Below are 22,048 nucleotides of genomic sequence, written 5' to 3' on the forward strand. Positions count from 1 at the left end.
AATTCTGTATTCTTCCTCCTGCAATAATCTGGTCCAGTTTCTCCTGCCTTAAACCTGCCTTCTTCATGCTGTTACAACCTGGTCTTCTTCCTCCAGCTATAGTCTGGTCTTCCTCCAGCTATGACCTGGTCTTCCTCCAGCTATGACCTGGTCTTCCTCCAGCTATAGTCTGGTCTTCCTCCAGCTATGACCTGGTCTTCCTCCAGCTATAGTCCGGTCTTCTACCTGCCACTATAACCTGGTCCACTTTCTCCCGCTATAAACCATTCTTCTTCATGCAGTTACAACCTGTCTTTTTCTCCCAGCAATAACCCGGTCTTTTTCTTCCAGCTATAACCTGGTCTTTTTTCTCCATGATCCAGTCTTTTTCTTCCTGCTATAACCCGGTCTTCTTCCCCCAGCTATAACCCGGTCTTTTTCTTCCTGCTATAACCCAGTCTTTTTCTTCCTGCTATAACCCGGTCTTCTTCCCCCAGCTATAACCCGGTCTTTTTCTTCCTGCTATAACCCAGTCTTTTTCTTCCTGCTATAACCCGGTCTTCTTCCCCCAGCTATAACCCGGTCTTTTTCTTCCTGCTATAACCTGGTCTTCTTCATCCCACTATAACCCTGTGTTCTTCCTCCAGTTATAACTCTGTCTTCTTCTTCCCGCTATAACCTGTTTTTCTTCCACCCGCTATAACTTAGTCTTTCCCCCAGTGGACTGTGTGCTCAGCGACTGGTCGGAGTGGAGTGAGTGCAGCATCAGCTGTGGTGGAGGGATATCGGAGAGGAACAGGACCATCCTGGTATCTGCGGATCCTGGCGGACGACTGTGCCCTGCACCTCTGACCCTACGCCGCACTTGTAACTCCCACAACTGCACCCCAGGTACTATAAGCCCCCAAAAAACCTGCCCCTCTGTCCGTCTTAGGCCAGGTTCCCATCTGCGTTCGAGCCCCCGACACAGGGCGCAGCATCAGTGGGGCCCATCAGGCACCGTCTGTACCAATCAGGGGACAGATCTGGCACTGCCCTCATTTCACGCTCATAAGTCAGAGTCAGTAGATTAAACCCCTACATTATATAGACCAGTATGAGGTACAGTATATAGCTCAGGACACTAGACAGCGTGTATTCCAGCATCCAGAGCAGTATATAGGACAGTGTATAGATCAGCGTGTAGTATATAGGTCACTGTATAGTACAGTATATATAAAGTATGTCGATCCGTATGTAGTGCAGGATATAGTATTGTATATAGGTAAGTAGTAGCTGCAGTATATAGATCATTATACGGTAAAGTGTCTAGATTAGTAATAGTACAGTGTACAGATCAGTATATAGTGCAGTATACAGATCAGTATATAGTGCAGTGTACAGATCAGTATATAGTGCAGTGTACAGATCAGTATATAGTGCAGTATACAGATCAGTATATAGTGCAGTATACAGATCAGTATATAGTGCAGTATACAGATCAGTATATAGTGCAGTGTACAGATCAGTATATAGTGCAGTATACAGATCAGTATATAGTGCAGTATCTAGATCAGTATAGAGGGCGGTATACAGATCAGTATATAGTGCAGTGTACAGATCAGTATATAGTGCAGTATCTAGATCAGTATATAGTGCAGTATCTAGATCAGTATAGAGGACGGTACACAGATCAGTATAGAGGGCGGTATACAGATGCAGAATACAGATCTGCATAGAGGACAGTATAAGTACCGTATCTAATACAGTATATAGATCAGTAAAAGGGCAGTGTATAGAGGACTGTATACTGTATATATACTACAGAGGACAGTATACTGTATATATACTACAGAGGACAGTATACTGTATATATATACTACAGAGGACAGTATACTGTATATATACTACAGAGGACAGTATACTGTATATATACTACAGAGGACAGTATACTGTATATATATATATACAGTACAGACCAAAAGTCTGGACACACCTTCTCATTCAAAGAGTTTTCTTTATTTTCATGACTATGAAGGCATCAAAACTATGAATTAACACATGTGGAATTATATACATAACAAACAAGTGTGAAACAACTGAAAATATGTCATATTCTAGGTTCTTCAAAGTAGCCACCTTTTGCTTTGATTACTGCTTTGCACACTCTTGGCATTCTCTTGATGAGCTTCAAGAGGTAGTCCCCTGAAATGGTCTTCACTTCACAGGTGTGCCCTGTCAGGTTTAATAAGTGGGATTTCTTGCCTTATAAATGGGGTTGGGACCATCAGTGGCGTTGAGGAGAAGTCAGGTGGATACACAGCTGATAGTCCTACTGAATAGACTGTTAGAATTTGTATTATGGCAAGAAAAAAGCAGCTAAGTAAAGAAAAACGAGTGGCCATCATTACTTTAAGAAATGAAGGTCAGTCAGTCAGCCGAAAAATTGGGAAAACTTTGAAAGTAAGGGCTATTTGACCATGAAGGAGAGTGATGGGGTGCTGCGCCAGATGACCTGGCCTCCACAGTCACCGGACCTGAACCCAATCGAGATGGTTTGGGGTGAGCTGGACCGCAGAGTGAAGGCAAAAGGGCCAACAAGTGCTAAGCATCTCTGGGAACTCCTTCAAGACTGTTGGAAGACCATTTCAGGGGACTACCTCTTGAAGCTCATCAAGAGAATGCCAAGAGTGTGCAAAGCAGTAATCAAAGCAAAAGGTGGCTACTTTGAAGAACCTAGAATATGACATATTTTCAGTAGTTTCACACTTGTTTGTTATGTATATAATTCCACATGTGTTAATTCATAGTTTTGTTGCCTTCATAGTCATGAAAATAAAGAAAACTCTTTGAATGAGAAGGTGTGTCCAAACTTTTGGTCTGTACTGTAGATCAGCCTATAGGGCAGTATATAATACATTATACAGATCAGTATAGAGGACGGTATACAGATCAGTATAGAGGGCGGTACACAGATCAGTATACAGATCAGCACATAGGTCCGGTGGTGTATACATCCAGTACACAGTATACAGATCAGCACATAGGTCCGGTGGTGTATACATCCAGTATATAGCGCCCCATGTCACTCTTCTGATCTCCTTCTCTTCACAGATTGTCCTGGGGATCAGGTCTTCAGCGCCTGCGCCAGTTCCTGCCCCCGCGCCTGCGCTGACCTCCGGCCGGAGTCCCTGTGTGTCAGTGAGGCCTGTGAGCCGGGCTGCTCTTGTCCCCCAGGAAAGGTGGGTGATTGAGCTCTAGGGGCCCCTGTGGAGCGGGTGTCTATAGGTCCCCTGGCAGAGCGCACACCACTTACACACTATCTCCTCTCATATGTGAGGCACGAGGTGCAGGGAGCCTCCTGGAACCAGCACAGCTCCAGCAGCAGGCGCCCTATCAGCAGGGTATGCTGGGAGTTATAGTGCGTCTGCAGCAGGAGCGCCCATCCCACAGTTACATCTATACGAAGCTGATCACATACAGACACAGAGCCGATAAGATGATGGGGCAGTAGTGCCCTCCTCATGGTCACTGTAGCTGGAGTAGTAGTCATTATCCTGCTGCTCTTATATCAGGGTCTTTGTGTCCAGGTTTTGCAGGGTGACCAGTGTGTGGCCCCAGAGGAATGCCCCTGTGTCCTCCCCTCGGTGTCCGACCTCCACTGGACGGAGAATCTCACCCTGGAAGAAAGAGCAAGAGAATTCCCAACGGGCACAACTGTGCATTACCAGTGCAATAACTGGTAAGAGGGGGGGTAAGGAGTGACAATGGGGGCAGGTGCAGTGAACAGAGTGATGACAGGGGCAGGTGCTGAGCAGGGGGTGATGACGGGGCAGGTGCAGTGCATGAAGTGATGAAAGGGGGTAGGTGCAGTGCAGGGACTGATAACAGGGGCAGGTGCAGTGCAGGGACTGATAACAGGGGCAGGTGCAGTGAACAGAATGATAACGGGGCAGGTGCAGTGCAGGGGGTGATTACTGGGGGCAGGTGCAGTGCATGGAGTGATGACAGGGGCAGGTGCAGTGCAGGGAGTGATGACGGGGCAGTGCACAGAGTGATAACTGGGGGCAGGTGCAGTGCATGGAGTGATGACAGGGGGCAGGTGCAGTGCAGGGAGTGATGGTGGGGGCAGGTGCAGTGCACAGAGTGATGACTGGGGGCAGGTGCAGTGCATGGAGTGATGACAGGGGCATGTGCAGTGCAGGGAGTGATGGCTGGGGGCAGGTGCAGTGCATGGAGTGATGACAGGGGGCAGGTGCAGTGCACAGAGTGATGACTGGGGGCAGGTGCAGTGCAGGGAGGGATGACAGGGGCAGGTGCACTGCACGGAGTGATGACTGTGGACAGGTGCACTGCACGGAGTGATGACTGGGGGCAGGTGCAGTGCAGGGAGTGATGACAGGGGCAGGTGCAGTGCAGGGAGTGATGACAGGGGCAGGTGCAGTGCAGGGAGTGATGACAGGGGGCAGTGCACAGAGTGATGACTGGGGGCAGGTGCAGTGCAGGGAGTGGTGACAGGGGCAGGTGCAGTGCAGGGAGTGATGCCTGGGGGCAGGTGCAGTGCAGGGAGTGATGACAGGGGCAGGTGCAGTGCAGGGAGTAATGACAGGGGCAGGTGCAGTGCAGGGAGTGATGACAGGGGGCAGTGCACAGAGTGATGACAGGGGGCAGTGCACAGAGTGATGACTGGGGGCAGGTGCAGTGCAGGGAGTGGTGACAGGGGCAGGTGCACTGCACGGAGTGGTGACAGGGGCAGGTGCACTGCACGGAGTGGTGACAGGGGCAGGTGCAGTGCAGGGAGTGATGACTGGGGGCAGGTGCAGTGCAGGGAGTGATGACAGGGGCAGGTGCAGTGCAGGGAGTGGTGACAGGGGCAGGTGCAGTGCAGGGAGTGATGACTGGGGGCAGGTGCAGTGCAGGGAGTGATGACAGGGGCAGGTGCAGTGCAGGGAGTGGTGACAGGGGCAGGTGCAGTGCAGGGAGTGATGACAGGGGCAGGTGCAGTGCAGGGAGTGATGACTGGGGGCAGGTGCACTGCACGGAGTGGTGACAGGGGCAGGTGCACTGCACGGAGTGATGACTGGGGGCAGGTGCAGTGCAGGGAGTGGTGACAGGGGCATGGAGGGGTAACGTCCCTCTAACAGACGTGTCCTTTCTCCTGCAGCACTTGTCACACTGGAAGCTTTGTCTGCTCCTCTCAGGACTGTGACGGTGAGATGCTCTGCAGTGTGGGGGTAGTTGCTCATTGTTGTGTGGGGTGAGTGACGTGTCTTTCTTGCAGTGGACTGTCAGTGGTCGCAGTGGTCGGCCTGGAGTTTATGTTCTGTCACTTGTGGAATTGGAGTCCAAACCTCCCAGCGACAGCAGATACGTCCGCGGCTGTACGACGGCGAGGAATGTGCCGGACCCCCGACCCGGCAGAGAACGTGTGAGCTCCCCGACTGCAGTGAGTAGTCCCAAATATACCGATGCCCGGCGCTGAGTATACCGATGCACGGCGCTGAGTATACCGATGCACGGCGCTGAGTATACCGATGCCCGGCGCTGAGTATACCGATGCCCGGCGCTGAGTATACCGATGCCCGGCGCTGAGTATACCGATGCCCGGCGCTGAGTATACCGATGCACGGCGCTGAGTATACCGATGCCTGGCGCTGAGTATACCGATGCCCGGCGCTGAGTATACCGATGCACGGCGCTGAGTATACCGATGCACGGCGCTGAGTATACCGATGCCCGGCGCTGAGTATACCGATGCCCGGCGCTGAGTATACCGATGCCCGGCCCTGAGTATACGGATGCTCGGCGCTGAGTATACCGATGCACGGCGCTGAGTATACCGATGCCCGGCGCTGAGTATACCGATGCCCGGCGCTGAGTATACCGATGCCCGGCGCTGAGTATACCGATGCCCGGCGCTGAGTATACCGATGCCCGGCGCTGAGTATACCGATGCCCGGCGCTGAGTATACCGATGCACGGCGCTGAGTATACCGATGCACGGCGCTGAGTATACCGATGCCCGGCGCTGAGTATACCGATGCCCGGCGCTGAGTATACCGATGCCCGGCGCTGAGTATACCAAGGCCCGGCGCTGAGTATACCGATGCACGGCGCTGAGTATACCGATGCACGGCGCTGAGTATACCGATGCCCGGCGCTGAGTATACCGATGCCCGGCGCTGAGTATACCGATGCCCGGCCCTGAGTATACGGATGCTCGGCGCTGAGTATACCGATGCACGGCGCTGAGTATACCGATGCCCGGCGCTGAGTATACCGATGCCCGGCGCTGAGTATACCGATGCCCGGCGCTGAGTATACCGATGCCCGGCGCTGAGTATATCGATGCCCGGCGCTGAGTATACCGATGCCCGGCGCTGAGTATACCGATGCACGGCGCTGAGTATACCGATGCCCGGCGCTGAGTATACCGATGCCCGGCGCTGAGTATACCGATGCACGGCGCTGAGTATACCGATGCCCGGCGCTGAGTATACCGATGCCCGGCGCTGAGTATACCGATGCTCGGCGCTGAGTATATCGATGCCCGGCGCTGAGTATACCGATGCCCGGCGCTGAGTATACCGATGCCCGGCGCTGAGTATACCGATGCCCGGCGCTGAGTATACCGATGAACGGCGCTGAGTATACCGATGCCCGGCGCTGAGTATACCGATGCCCGGCGCTGAGTATATCGATGCCCGGCGCTGAGTATACCGATGCCCGGCGCTGAGTATACCGATGCCCGGCGCTGAGTATACCGATGCCCGGCGCTGAGTATACCGATGCCCGGCGCTGAGTATACCGATGCCCGGCGCTGAGTATACCGATGCCCGGCGCTGAGTATACTGATGCACAGCTGTGTGACTCCCATGTGTGCAGGTTGTCCTCCTGGGGAGCGGTGGAGGCGGACGCTCCCGGGTGAAGACTTCTGTGAACGGACTTGTCAGCAGGTTTATGAAGAGCGGGGCCGGAGCTGCAGTGCGGGGGCCCCGGGCGGCTGTGTGTGTGAGGCAGGAAGGTACCGCAGCAGCAGCGGGATGTGTGTCAGAGCAGAAGACTGCGAGTGCAAGCATGGACAACAGGTGTACCCGGTGAGTAACCCCCATCATCCTGCACATGGAGAGATCCCTTCCTCGCAGACGCCCCATCATTATTCCTGATGAAGCTCACACATTAATGATTGTATTTTGTACAGCCCGGAGCGGACTGGCAGGACGGGTGTCAGATATGTCGCTGTGTAAATGGGATCGGAGTCTGCGCTGCGCAGTGTCCACCGCCCCACTGTGCCGAGGTGAGGAGGTGATACCGGGGCTATGACATCACACAGATACCTGGGCTGTGACATCACACAGATACTGGGGCTATGACATCACACAGATGGTGGGGCTATGACATCACACAAATACCAGGGTTATGACATCACACAGATACCGGGGCTATGACATCACACAGATACCGTGGCTATGACATCACACAGATACCGTGGCTATGACATCACACAGATACCGGGCCTTTGACATCACACAGATACCGAGGTAATGACATCACACAGATACTGGGGCTATGACATCACACAGATACTGGGGCTATGACATCACACAGATACCGGGGCTATGACATCACACAGATACCGGGGCTATGACATCACACAGATACCGGGGCTATGACATCACACAGATACCGTGGCTATGACATCACACAGATACCGTGGCTATGACATCACACAGATACCGGGCCTTTGACATCACACAGATACTGGGGCTATGACATCACACAGATACTGGGGCTATGACATCACACAGATACTGGGGCTATGACATCACACAGATACCGGGGCTATGACATCACACAAATACCGGGGTAATGACTAGAGATGAGTGACTTGATTTCACACTAATCAGATTTGTTGCGAATTTCTGAATAATTTAGTCTTCCAGTAAATCCGTACTTTTGGGATTCGTCCCACACAAATTTCTCAAAATGGCATCCACCATATAAATTTGTATACAGGGAAGATGAGAAGATGAAGGAGCATCATATGACCCAGTACTGGCGGCTAGAGATGTCGCGAACATAAAATTTTCCGTTTGAACGGCGAACACGAATTTTCGCAAATGTTCGCGAACGGGCGAACTGGGCGAACCGCCATAGACTTCAATAGGCAGGCGAATTTTAAAACCCACAGGGACTCTTTCTGGCTACAATAGTGATGGAAAAGTTGTTTCAAGGGGACTAACACCTGGACTGTGGCATGCCGGAGGGGGATCCACGGCAAAACTCCCATGGAAAATTACATAGTTGACGCAGAGTCGGGTTTTAATCCATAAAGGGCATAAATCACCTAACATTCCTAAATTGTTTGGAATAACTTGCTTTAAAACATCCAGTGTGTGTATACGATCAGGTATGATGTTGTATCGATCAGGTAGTGTAAGGGTTACGCCCGCTTCGCAGTAACAGACCATACTCCCCGTTTAACGCACCGCAAACAGTCCATTTGCACAACCGCAAACTCCCTATTTGCACAAGGTTGGATACCAAGCTAGCCATGACCCGTTCCTTGTCCTCACTGACGTTATTGAAGGTCTCTTCCTCCACCCAGCAACGTACAACACCAAAGGTGACAACAAGCCCCTTGGGATGCCTGCTGTGGTTGGTCTTCCACCTCCTCAAAGCCACCTTCCTCCTCGGACTCCTCTTCTTCAGACTCCTCTCTCTGCGTTGCCGCAGGTCCAGCAATCGACGACGACAAGGCGGCTTCTGGTGGTGATGGTGACCACAACTCTTCCTCTTCATGCTCATCTACGGCCTGATCCAGCACTCTTCGCAGGGCACGCTCCAGAAAAAACGCATATGGGATGAGGTTGATGATGTTGCCTTGGGTTTGACTGACCAGGTTTGTCACCTCCGCAAAAGGACGCATGAGCCTACAGCCATTGTGCATGAGCGTTCGGTAACGCGGCCAAAAAATACCCAGCTCCGCAGAGGCTGTCCTCTTTTATTTTTATTTTAAAAAATCTGTTCTTACCAGTTTAATCTCTGTTTTGTCCCCTATCAGGGGCCGGTGTATGGAATAGATTTTAGGAAGCGGGAGATGGAAAAAGATGCTTGGTTGGTCCTCTTACTTCCAATTTGGGGCACTGCGCGTGCGCCGTGCAATGTACTGTGCCACCCTATATGAGTGGTGTGTTAAGTAGTACTATTCCTATCAGTTTAATCCCTGTTACGTCCCCTATCAGGGGACGTGTATGGAATAGAGTTTAGACAACCGCAAAGAGTTGTCAATAGTTGACACACTCATGACATAAATTTTATACCTCTATGCGTCAATCTTGGTGTAGTTATGACTGTGCTCGTGCGCACGTTTGGGAGATTGCAGGCGATGGGGGGTTTTCAAAGCCTATGGTCGTGCTGAGGTAGTTCAGTGACAGTTAAGTGACCCAGAAAACAATGGTTCTGCAGTGTGGGCCCATTGTTGGCCTAGTAGGCTTTAATGATCACCTTAGATAATCACAAAGAAAATTAATGTTTTTTCTATGCAAAATTATCCAGCCGATCGCTTTTGGTCTGTTCACAATGAAGCAACAACCTTATCATCTGGGGTGTGCCAACATTGCCATTGCCAACACACTCATAGAGGTGGTCGCTTCATTGTGATACGCAAGCCCCTTCACCACAACAAGGTAACGACCACGAAGGGGAATTGACACTTGTATGTGCCTTTTTTTTTTTTTGTAGCCACAGTGCAGCACCATAAGGCCAGAAAAATTAGGCATGTACACATGCCTGAAAAATTAGGTATTGTTGCAGCCGCTGCTGTAGCAGCGGGCAGAAAAATGTATGTTTTCCAGGCAGAAAGTGCCCTAAAACATTGCGGCTTGAACCCTATTTGGTGGCGGATAAGTCACGCAAGTCATCCGGCATGCAGAGATAAAATACAGCAGCGTGTGGACCATTTTTAGCCCAAGGCATCTCATCTCATCAGGCCTTTTTTAGTCAAACGTATCCCCCACTGTCAGTCCCTTCGGGATCCATGCCTCATTCATCTTAATAAAGGTGAGGTAATCTAGACTTTTTTGACCTAGGCGACTTATCTTCTCAGTGACAATACCTCCTGCTGCGCTGAAGGTCCTTTCTGACAGGACACTTGAAGCGGGGCAGGCCAGAAGTTCTATCGCAAATTGGGATAGCTCAGGCCACAGGTCAAGCCTGCACACCCAGTAGTCAAGGGGTTCATCGCTCCTCAGAGTGTCGATATCTGCAGTTAAGGCGAGGTAGTCTGCTACCTGTCGGTCGAGTCGTTCTCTGAGGGGGGACCCCGAAGGGCTGTGGTGATGCGTAGGACTTAAAAAGCTGCGCATGTCCTCCATCAACAACACATCTGTAAAGCGCCCTGTCCTTGTCGCCGTGGTCGTGGTAGGAGGAGGATTACTTTCACCTCATCCCCTGTTAGATTCCCGTTGTGCTGTGACATCACCCTTATACGCTGTGTAAAGCATACTTTTTAATTTATTTTGGAACTGCTGCATCCTTTCCGACTTCCGGTAATTCAGTAACATTTCAGGCACTTTCTGCTTATACTGGGGTCTAGTAGCGTGGCCACCCAGTACAGGTCGTTCTCCTTCAGCCTTTTTATACGAGGGTCCCTCAACAGGCATGACAGCATGAAAGACCCCATTTGCACAAGGTTGGATGCCGAGCTACTCATGTCCCGTTCCTCGTCCTCACTGAAAGTCTGTTCTTCCCCCCAGCCACGTACAACACCACGGGTACCAGATAGGTGACAACGAGCACCCTGGGATGCCTGCTGTGGTTGGTCTTCCTCCTCCTCCTCAAAGCCACATTCCTCCTCTGACTCCTCTTCCTCAGACTCCTCTTCCAGCGTTGCCGCAGGTCCAGCAAGCGATGCTGATAAGGCTGTTTCTGGTGGTGATGGTGACCACAACTCTTCCTCTTCATGCTCATCTACAGCCTGATCCAGCACTCTTCGCAGGGCACGCTCCAGGAAGAAAACAAATGGGATGATGTCACTGATGGTGCCTTCAGTGCTACTGTCTAGGTTTGTCACCTCCTCAAAAGGACGCATGAGCCTACAGGCATTGCGCGTGAGCGTCCAGTAACGTGGCAAAAAAATTCCCAGCTCCGCAGAGGCTGTCCTAGCACCCCGGTCATACAAATACTTGTTGACGGCTTTTTCTTGTTGGAGCAGGTGGTCGAACATTAGGAATGTTGAATTCCAACGTGTCGGGCTGTCGCAAATCAAGCACCTCACTGGCATGTTGTTTCGCCGCTGAATATCTGAAAAGTGCGCCATGGCCATGTAGGAACGCCTGAAATGGCCACACACCTTCCTGGCCTGCTTCAGGACGTCCTGTAAGCCTGGGTACTTATGCACAAAGCGTTGTACAATCAGATTCAACACATGTGCCATGCACGGCACATGTGTCAACTTGCCCAAATTCAATGCCGCCAACAAATTGCTTCCATTGTCACACACCACTTTGCCGATCTCCAGTTGGTGCGGAGTCAGTCACTGATCCACCTGTGCGTTCAGGGCGGACAGGAGTGCTGGTCCGGTGTGACTCTCTGCTTTCAGGCAAGTCAACCCCAAGACAGTGTGACACTGTCGTATCCGGGATCTGGAATAGTCCCTGGGCAGCTGGGGGGGTGCAGTTGATGTTGAGCAAGACGCAGCAGCAGAAGAGGACTCAGCCGAGGAGGTTAGCAAAGAGGATGGAGTAGGAGGAGTAGAGGAGGTGGCAGCAGGCCTGCCTGCAAGTCGTGGCGGTGTCACCAACTCCTCTGCAGAGCCACGCATTCCATGCTTGGCAGCCGTCAGCAGGTTGACCCAATGTGCAGTGTACGTGATATACCTGCCCTGACCGTGCTTTGCAGACCAGGTATCAGTGGTCAGACGGACCCTCCCCCCAACACTGTGTGCCAGACCATGACTTCCTTTTCCACAATAGAGTACAGGTTGGGGATTGCCTTTTTTGCAAAGAAATTTCGGCCGGGTACCTTCCACTGCGGTGTCCCAATAGCTACAAATTTTTGGAAGGCCTCAGACTCCACCAGCTGGTATGGTAAAAGCTGGCGGGCTAAGAGTTCCGGAAAACCAGCTGTCAGACGCCGGGAAAGGGGGTGAGTCTGTCACATTGGCTTCTTACGCTCAAACATTTCCTTGACAGACACCTGACTGTGGGCAGATGAGATGGAACTGCTGAAGGCGAGAGACGGAGTGGCGGATGGTTGAGAGGGGGCAAGGAGGACAGCAGTGGTTGACGTGGCTGAAGATGCTGGACCAGGAGGAGGATGGCGGCTTTGAGTTTCTGTGCTGCTTGTACTCATGTGTTGATCCCATAGGGGTTTGTGATTTGAGATCATGTGCCTTCGCAAAGCAGTTGTACCTAGGTGGGTGTTGGACTTCCCACGACTCAGTTTCTTTTGGCACAGGTTGCAAATGGCATCGCTGTTGTCAGAGGCAGACACACAAAAAAAATGCCACACTGCTGAGCTCTGCAATGACGGCATGCTGGTGGTGGCAGCAGCATGCGTTGATTGGCGTGCTGTCTGGCTGACCCCGGGTGCCGATACATGCTGTCTGACTGTGCCACTAGCTCCTTGCGACGACCTCCCCCTGCTTCCAACTCGTCTCCTCCTCCTCTCTGTCTCCCCATCTGAACTTTCCCCCTGTTCTTCTTCTCTTCGAGCAGGCACCCACGGACACATCGTCATCATCAACCGCTTCACTTGTATCTGACAACTCAGCAAAGGAAGCGGCAGCGGGTACAACATCATCATCAGCATCACACTTTACGTCCATGTGTGTAATGCTGCCTGACTGAGACATATCCCTGTTATCTACATCCTCTGACAATAATGGTTGTGCATCACTCATTTCTTCCAACTGATGTGTAAATAACTCCTCTGACAGATCAAGTGAAGCGGCTGTGGTGCTAGTGTTGGTGGTGGCGGCGGGCGGGCGAGTGGTAACTTGAGAGCTGCCCGAAGCTGAGCTGGAGGAGGATGGTGCGTCAAGGTTCAGAGCGGAAGCTGTAGAAGATTGGGTGTCCTGTGTTAGCCAGTCAACTATGTCCTCAGAACTTTTCGAGTTCAGGGTACGTGGCCTCTGAACACTGGGCATTATTCTAGGGCCAAAGGGAATCACAGCACCACGACCATGACGGCCCCTGCAGGGTGGCCTGCCTCTGCCTGTCATTTTTTTCAGATTAGTTTAGTTGTACTATGCGTGCAAGCTACTGTGCCACCCTATATGAGTAGCACTGTGCACTGGCAGAAGTTGGCAGAGTAGACGCCGTAGGCCTGACACACACGCTTGCAGGCAACTGACTGCTATTCAATCTATTACAGTCAAAATTGTTTTTGTTTTTTAAATGTAATCTACTGTGACACCAGATATGAGTTGCACTGGTGACACTGTGCCCTGGCAGGCCCTGAAACACACACACGTGCAGGAAACTGACTGCTATTATATTACAGTCAAAAAAGTTTTTGTTTTTGTTAATGCAAGCTATTGTGACACCAGATATGAGTGGTGGCACTGGGCAAGTGGGCACAGTATACGCTGTGAGCCTGACACACACGCTGGCAGGCAACTGCAATTAGAATACAGAGGGAGAAAAAAAAAAAAGCAGACTGATGTTCTAGCCCTAAAAAGGGCTTTTTGTGGTGCTGTCCTTACAGCAGATCAGATGAGTCCTTCAGGACTGCAGTGGACACAGAACACGGCCCTAACTATCGATTTCCCTATTAAATCAGCAGCTGCAGCAGCACTGTCCCTCCTCTCACTAAGACTGCAGCTTCCGAATGAATCTAAGATGGATGATGTCCTTGCTTTTTGATAGGAGGTGGGAGGGTCTGGGAGGGAGGGTCTGCTGCTAATTGGCTGAAATGTGTCTGCTGACTGTGAGGTACAGGGTCAAAGTTTGCTCAATGATGACGAATAGGGGGCGGACCGAACATCGCATATGTTCGCCCGCCGCGGCGAACGCGATCAAGCGATGTTGGCCGGGAATTGTTCGCCGGCGAATGGTTTGGGACATCTCTAGTGTCCAGACATGGCGGCACCCCTCACAGTACGTGTCCAGACATAACGGCACCCCCCACAGTACGTGTCCAGACATAACTGCACCCCCCACAGTACGTGTCCAGACATAACAGCACCCCCCACAGTACGTGTCCAGACATAACTGCACCCCCCACAGTACGTGTCCAGACATAACAGCACCCCCCACAGTACATGTCCAGACATAACAGCACCCCTCACAGTACGTGTCCAGACATAGCGGCATCCCCCACAGAACATGTTCAGACATGGCGGCACCCTCCACAGTACATGTCCAGACATGGCGGCATCCCCCACAGTACGTGTCCAGACATGGCGGCATCCCCCACAGTACGTGTCCAGACATGGCGGCATCCCCCACAGTACGTGTCCAGACATGGCTGCATCCCCCACAGTATGTGTCCAGACATAACAGCACCCTCCACAGTACATGTCCAGACATAACAGCACCCCTCACAGTAAGTGTCCAGACATAACAGCACCCCCCACAGTACATGTCCAGACATAACAGCACCCCTCACAGTAAGTGTCCAGATATAGCGGCATCCCTCACAGTACATGTCCAGACATAACAGCACCCCCCACAGTACATGTCCAGACATGGCGGCACCCCCCACAGTACATGTCCAGACATGGCGGCACCCCCCACAGTACATGTCCAGACATAACAGCACCCCCCACAGTACATGTCCAGACATAACGGCACCCCTCACAGTACGTGTCCAGACATAACGGCACCCCTCACAGTACATGTCCAGACATAACAGCACCCCTCACAGTAAGTGTCCAGATATAGCGGCATCCCTCACAGTACATGTCCAGACATAACAGCACCCCCCACAGTACATGTCCAGACATGGCGGCACCCCCCACAGTACATGTCCAGACATGGCGGCACCCCCCACAGTACATGTCCAGACATAACAGCACCCCCCACAGTACATGTCCAGACATAACAGCACCCCCCACAGTACATGTCCAGACATAACGGCACCCCTCACAGTACATGTCCAGACATAACAGCACCCCCCACAGTACATGCCCAGACATGGCGGCACCCCCCACAGTACATGTCCAGACATGGCGGCACCCCCCACAGTACGTGTCCAGACATGGCGGCATCCCCCACAGTACGTGTCCAGACATGGCGGCATCCCCCACAGTACGTGTCCAGACATGGCGGCATCCCCCACAGTACGTGTCCAGACATGGCGGCATCCCCCACAGTACGTGTCCAGACATGGCTGCATCCCCCACAGTATGTGTCCAGACATAACAGCACCCCCTACAGTACGTGTCCAGACATAACAGCACCCCTCACAGTAAGTGTCCAGATATAGCGGCATCCCTCACAGTACATGTCCAGACATAACAGCACCCCCCACAGTACATGTCCAGACATAACGGCACCCCTCACAGTACGTGTCCAGACATAGCGGCAACCCCCACAGTACATGTCAAGACATAACGGCACCCCCCACAGTACATGTCCAGACATAACAGCACCCCCCACAGTATGTGTCCAGACATAACAGCACCCCTCACAGTACGTGTCCAGACATAGCGGCATCCCCCACAGTACATGTCCAGACATAACGGCACCCCTCACAGTACGTGTCCAGACATAGCGGCATCCCCCATACCGTGTGTCCAGGAGCTTTTCATCTTGAATATCAGAGGAAGAATGAAATACATTATAAGCTGTAACTCCTTCCTGGTACAGCGCACATATTAATAACTGTAATTAACCCCGTCTGGTATAACATGGGCATCACAGGGAGTCTAAACATCCCACCCACGACAGCCAGCATTCCCACACAAGGATCTCCCATTCTGGGGCGCTACACTAGTCATATTTGGTAATAAAATGGTCATCATGATGAGACATACATTATGGAAACATGTTGGACCCTGTATGTCCATCAGAGCGGATGAGAAGACGTACGTTTTTAATATTTCACATCTGCCCGCTGAGGTAGAGGAGGAGCAGGCACACGTAATTAAGCCAAGAATGGAGGGAATTGAGATAAAAATTAGGGATTTTGGACATTTCTTTGACAAAATTTGCTGATCTAATCGACTTTGGGTTGTTCCATAATTCCCACAACCAGAAAACAAACGTGTACCAATCTGCAGCGAGCCAGTCCCGGAGTCTCTCCTAGTTCCAGGGTTAGGGTGCCGAGCAGTGGTGTGGCTACGTAATGGGTCACGGTGCTCCTACCTGGATACTGGCGCTCCAAGGTCAGGCCGCGTAGCAGCTATTCGGAAGGTTTGTAGTTGGTAGAAGATGGAATAAGTAAGGTCTGGTTTCTTGAAAGGTGCTTCCTTTATCTGGGCTTTACGCCACGGAAAGCAATCTCAGTGCACGGTGGGCTTCTGACCATACTTTGCTAGACTCTCGGGTCTAGGTTGAACTCATCCATCCTCTTGGCTTGGGCTGGCTTAACTTACACTGCTGATTCTCTGCTTCCTGTCTGAGTTCTAGGCCAGGACTGCACTGCACTGCATCTATAGCCTCTGGCTAGACTAGACTAAACCAGACTAGACCTGCCTAAACTCAACTACACTAGACTAGACTCCTCTAGACTAGACTCCTCTAGAGTAGACTAGACTCCTCTAAAGTAGACTAGACTCCTCTAGAGTAGACTAGACTCTTCTAGACTAGACTCTTCTAGACTAGACTCTTCTAGACTAGACTCTTCTAGACTAGACTCTTCTAGACTAGACTAGACTCTTCTAGACTAGACTCTTCTAGACTAGACTCTTCTAGACTAGACTCTTCTAGACTAGACTAGACTCTTCTAGACTAGACTAGACTCTTCTAGACTAGACTCTTCTAGACTAGACTCTTCTAGACTAGACTAGACTCTTCTAGACTAGACTAGACTCTTCTAGACTAGACTCTTCTAGACTAGACTAGACTCTTCTAGACTAGACTCTTCTAGACTAGACTCTACTAGACTAGACTCTTCTAGACTAGACTCTTCTAGACTAGACTAGACTCTTCTAGACTAGACTAGACTAGACTCCACTAGACTAGAATAGACTATTCTAGACTCCTCTAGACTAGACTCCTCTACAGGAAAACCACACCTCCCCTTGGAGGATCTGGGCAAGCCCACTCTCCCAAGGAGAGGAGGAGAATCTCACTGCCAGACACCCTGACACCTGCTGGTAAACCAGGCACAGTGCATGAAATACAATAGATAGCACCTAACGAACAGAGCTGGAAACAGAAGACATGGTGGTGTCACTCATTGGTTAGGCATTTAGGACAGTAGCAGGTTGTAGGAGCGGGAATGCACGCTCTGGGGATCTACAGATCCTAAGTAGAAAGACTTTTCCATTTTTCTCTCTTTTATTGTTATAGCTGTTTCTGCTTGTCTCTGTTTCTGTCATTTTATTTTAATTTTTTGTACATTTTTTAATAGTAAAGCTCCAACTTTAATGGTTTTGTGCCCTGAAGGAGCCCAGTAACTGCCATTTTACGTGTGTGAGTGCGGTGTGTTGCAGTGTATGCCCTAATAGTGCGGTTGGTACGAGTGGGGCTCCTTAGGCTTTTCTATTGGCCCCTAATTACAGATGGTGGCAGTGTGTTCGGGAGCATGAAAGGCAATATCGGGGTGCAATATATGATCAATCTGTGTGCTGTGTGTAGGGGTGTGCGAGATTGTGTGAAACAGACAGCGCCTTGGCAGTGGCACCAGGGTGACGTGACAGGAACGTTCTGGCCGCACTGAACCTGGGGGAATAATTACTACACTCGAAAAACATGACGGAGAACCTGGACCTCCTATTACTACACCCGAAAAACATGACGGAGAGCCTGGACCTCCTATTACTACACCCGAAAAACATGACGGAGAACCTGGACCTCCTATTACTACACCCGAAAAACATGATGGAGAGCCTGGACCTCCTATTACTACACCTGAAAAACATGACTGAGAGCCTGGACCTCCTATTACTACACCCGAAAAACATGACGGAGAGCCTGGACCTCCTATTACTACACCCGAAAAACATGACGGAGAGCCTGGACCTCCTATTACTACACCCGAAAAACATGACGAAGAGCCGGGACCTCCTATTACTACACCCGAAAAACATGACGGAGAGCCGGGACCTCCTATTACTACACCCGAAAAACATGACAGAGAACCTGGACCTCCTATTACTACACCCGAAAAACATGATGGAGAGCCTGGACCTCCTATTACTACACCTGAAAAACATAACTGAGAGCCTGGACCTCCTATTACTACACCCGAAAAACATGACGGAGAGCCTGGACCTCCTATTACTACACCCGAAAAACATGACGGAGAGCCTGGACCTCCTATTACTACACCCGAAAAACATGACGGAGAGCCGGGACCTCCTATTACTACACCCGAAAAACATGACGGAGAACCTGGACCTCCTATTACTACACCCGAAAAACATGACGGAGAGCCGGGACCTCCTATTACTACACCTGAAAAACATGACAGAGAACCTGGACCTCCTATTACTACACCCGAAAAACATGACGGAGAACCTGGACCTCCTATTACTACACCCGAAAAACATGACGGAGAGCCTGGACCTCCTATTACTACACCCGAAAAACATGACGGAGAACCTGGACCTCCTATTACTACACCCGAAAAACATGATGGAGAGCCTGGACCTCCTATTACTACACCTGAAAAACATGACTGAGAGCCTGGACCTCCTATTACTACACCCGAAAAACATGACGGAGAGCCTGGACCTCCTATTACTACACCCGAAAAACATGACGGAGAGCCAGGACCTCCTTTTACTACACCCGAAAAACATGACGGAGAGCCGGGACCTCCTATTACTACACCCGAAAAACATGACGGAGAACCTGGACCTCCTATTACTACACACGAAAAACCTGACGGAGAGCCTGGACCTCCTATTACTACACCCGAAAAACATGACGGAGAGCCTGGACCTCCTATTACTACACCCGAAAAACATAACGGAGAGCCTGGACCTCCTATTACTACACCCGAAAAACGCTCACCCCAATAGATTGTCATCTGCCGCCTTAACGAAGCACACATGACCCATTTTTAGAGTGTAGTAACAGGATCTCAGGTGACTTCCGTCCTGACCGTCTAACCAGAAGAAGCTTCTTGTCAGTCTAGGTCAGTGATGGTTTAGAACCTTTTAGAGACCAAGTGCCCAAACTGCAACCCAAAACCCACTTATTTATCACAAGGTGCCAACACGGCAATTTACCCGGAATACTACAGTCCAATATAGTGTATCGTCCATGTACTTTATTACTTAGCTATAATAGCTACATTCAATGTGCTGCCTGTGCTGTTCATACTGCGCCCTGCGCTGATGAATGGCAGGAAAAGTCTAAGGCATATTAGACTTTTTCCAGGGCGTGGGTGCCCACAGGGAGGGCTCTGAGTGCCACAACTGGCACCCATGCCATATGTTCGCCACCACTGGTCTAGGTGGTCTCCTACGTCTTCACGCCACGTCCCATCGTAACTTTCACCATCACATGGCCTTAGGGACGTCTTTCCTCACAGGGTCACCTACAGGAAGGGCTCCGACCTCCAATAACCGCTGGGCTACAGATCTGGGGAAACCGTATCATTCTGTAATGTTTCCTTGTGACAGGGAGAAGAGACGGTGCAGGAGCCCGGAGAATGCTGTCCTGTGTGTCGGAGGCAGATACCAGGTAGGGACGTCTCTATGGTGCTGTATTATGGGATGTACTGGAGGCAGATATCAGGAAGAAACATCTATGGTGCTCTATTATGGGATGTACTGGAGGCAGATACCAGGTAGGGATGTCTATGGTGCTGTATTATGGAATGTACTGGAGGCAGATATTAGGTAGGGAGGTCTATGGTTCTGTATTATGGGATGTACTGGAGGCAGATATCAGGAAGGAACATCTATGGTGCTGTATTATGGAATGTACTGGAGGCAGATATTAGGTAGGGAGGTCTATGGTTCTGTATTATGGGATGTACTGGAGGCAGATATCAGGTAGGGACGTCTATGGTGCTTTATTATGGGGTGTACCAGAGGCAGATATCAGGTAGGGACGTCTATGGTGCTGTATTATTGGGTGTACTGAAGGCAGATATCAAGTAGGGACGTCTATGGTGCTGTATTATGGGGTGTACCAGAGGCAGATATCAGGTAGGGACGTCTATGGTGCTGTATTATTGGGTGTACTGAAGGCAGATATCAAGTAGGGACGTCTATGGTGCTGTATTATGGGGTGTACCAGAGGCAGATATCAGGTAGGGACGTCTATGGTGCTGTATTATGGAATGTACTGGAGGCAGATATCAGGTAGGGACGTCTATAGTGCTGTATTATGGGATATACTGGAGGCAGATATCAGGTAGGGACGTCTATGGTGCTGTATTATGGGGTGTACTGGAGGCAGATATCAGGTAGGGACATCTATGGTGCTGTATTATGGGGTGTACTGGAGGCAGATATCAGGTAGGGACGTCTATGGTGCTGTATTATGGAATGTACTGGAGGCAGATATCAGGTAGGGACGTCTATGGTGCTGTATTATGGAATGTACTGGAGGCAGATATCAGGTAGGGACGTCTATAGTGCTGTATTATGGGATATACTGGAGGCAGATATCAGGTAGGGACGTCTATAGTGCTGTATTATGGGATATACTGGAGGCAGATATCAGGTAGGGACATCTATGGTGCTGTATTATGGGGTGTACTGGAGGCAGATATCAGGTAGGGACGTCTATGGTGCTGTATTATGGAATGTACTGGAGGCAGATATCAGGTAGGGATGTCTATAGTGCTGTATTATGGGATATACTGGAGGCAGATATCAGGTAGGGACATCTATGGTGCTGTATTATGGGGTGTACTGGAGGCAGATATCAGGTAGGGACATCTATGGTGCTGTATTATGGGATGTACTGGAGGCAGATATCAGGTAGGATCATCTATGGTGCTGTATTATGGGATGTACTGGAGGCAGATATCAGGTAGGATCATCTATGGTGCTGTATTATGGAATGTACTGGAGGCAGATATCAGGTAGGGACGTCTATAGTGTTGTATTATGGGATGTACTGGAGGCAGATATCAGGTAGGGACATCTATGGTGCTGTATTATGGGATGTACTGGAGGCAGATATCAGGTAGGATCATCTATAGTGCTGTATTATGGAATGTACTGGAGGCAGATATCAGGTAGGGACGTCTATAGTGTTGTATTATGGGATGTACTGGAGGCAGATATCAGGTAGCGACGTCGACAGTGACTGCTCTAGTGTCTGATGTATCTGGTAATCCGTTTTCCTGTTTTCTGTGGAGGAAATCTCGTACAGCAAATCATTTACAATATTTAAAAGTGCATGCAGAAAGGGTGCGTCACCCACACATTTCATAAAGTTCCTGCCCTCAGTCATAGACCTCTGGACTATAATAATGGAGTTTCCTCTCCACAGATGGACCCACAGTCTGCAAACTTCACACTGAAACCAGGAACATCACCAAGGGCAGCTGCTACCTGGAGAATGTGGAGGTCAGCTTCTGTCGTGGCCACTGCGCCTCCTGGACCAATGTTCTGGCAGAGGTAAAAGGTCACAGATTACAGGCAGAATAATTACAGGCAGAATAATAGAGAGAAGGACAGGGATTACAGGCAGAATAATAGAGAGAAGGTCAGAGATTACAGGCAGAATAATAGAGAGAAGGACAGGGACTATAGGCAGAATAATAGAGAGAAGGTTATGGACTACAGGCAGAATAATAGAGAGAAGGTCATGGACTACAGGCAGAATAATAGAGAGAAGGTCATGGACTACAGGCAGAATAATAGAGAGAAGGTCATGGACTACAGGCAGAATAATAGAGAGAAGGTCATGGACTACAGGCAAAATAATAGAGAGAAAGTCAAGGACTACAGGCAGGATAATATAGAGAAGGTCAGGGACTACAGGCAGAATAATAGAGAGAAGGTTAT

At 50.4% G+C, this 22,048-nt stretch overlaps 1 protein-coding gene across 1 annotated transcript in view; it reads left to right on the top strand.

The window, feature by feature from the left end:
- The window catches only part of LOC121002663 (SCO-spondin-like), a 190,236-nt gene that overhangs the window by 159,622 nt on the left and 8,566 nt on the right, over positions 1-22,048 (top strand). Inside the window, 9 exon segments of the mRNA XM_040434096.1 lie at positions 700-870; positions 3,073-3,200; positions 3,549-3,700; positions 5,123-5,169; positions 5,240-5,404; positions 6,844-7,055; positions 7,160-7,255; positions 19,703-19,763; positions 21,531-21,658. Of these exon segments, the coding sequence (XP_040290030.1) occupies positions 700-870; positions 3,073-3,200; positions 3,549-3,700; positions 5,123-5,169; positions 5,240-5,404; positions 6,844-7,055; positions 7,160-7,255; positions 19,703-19,763; positions 21,531-21,658 (1,160 nt within the window).

Source organism: Bufo bufo, chromosome 5, assembly GCF_905171765.1.
Source record: "Bufo bufo chromosome 5, aBufBuf1.1, whole genome shotgun sequence".
In the NCBI taxonomy this organism is placed as follows: domain Eukaryota; kingdom Metazoa; phylum Chordata; class Amphibia; order Anura; family Bufonidae; genus Bufo; species Bufo bufo.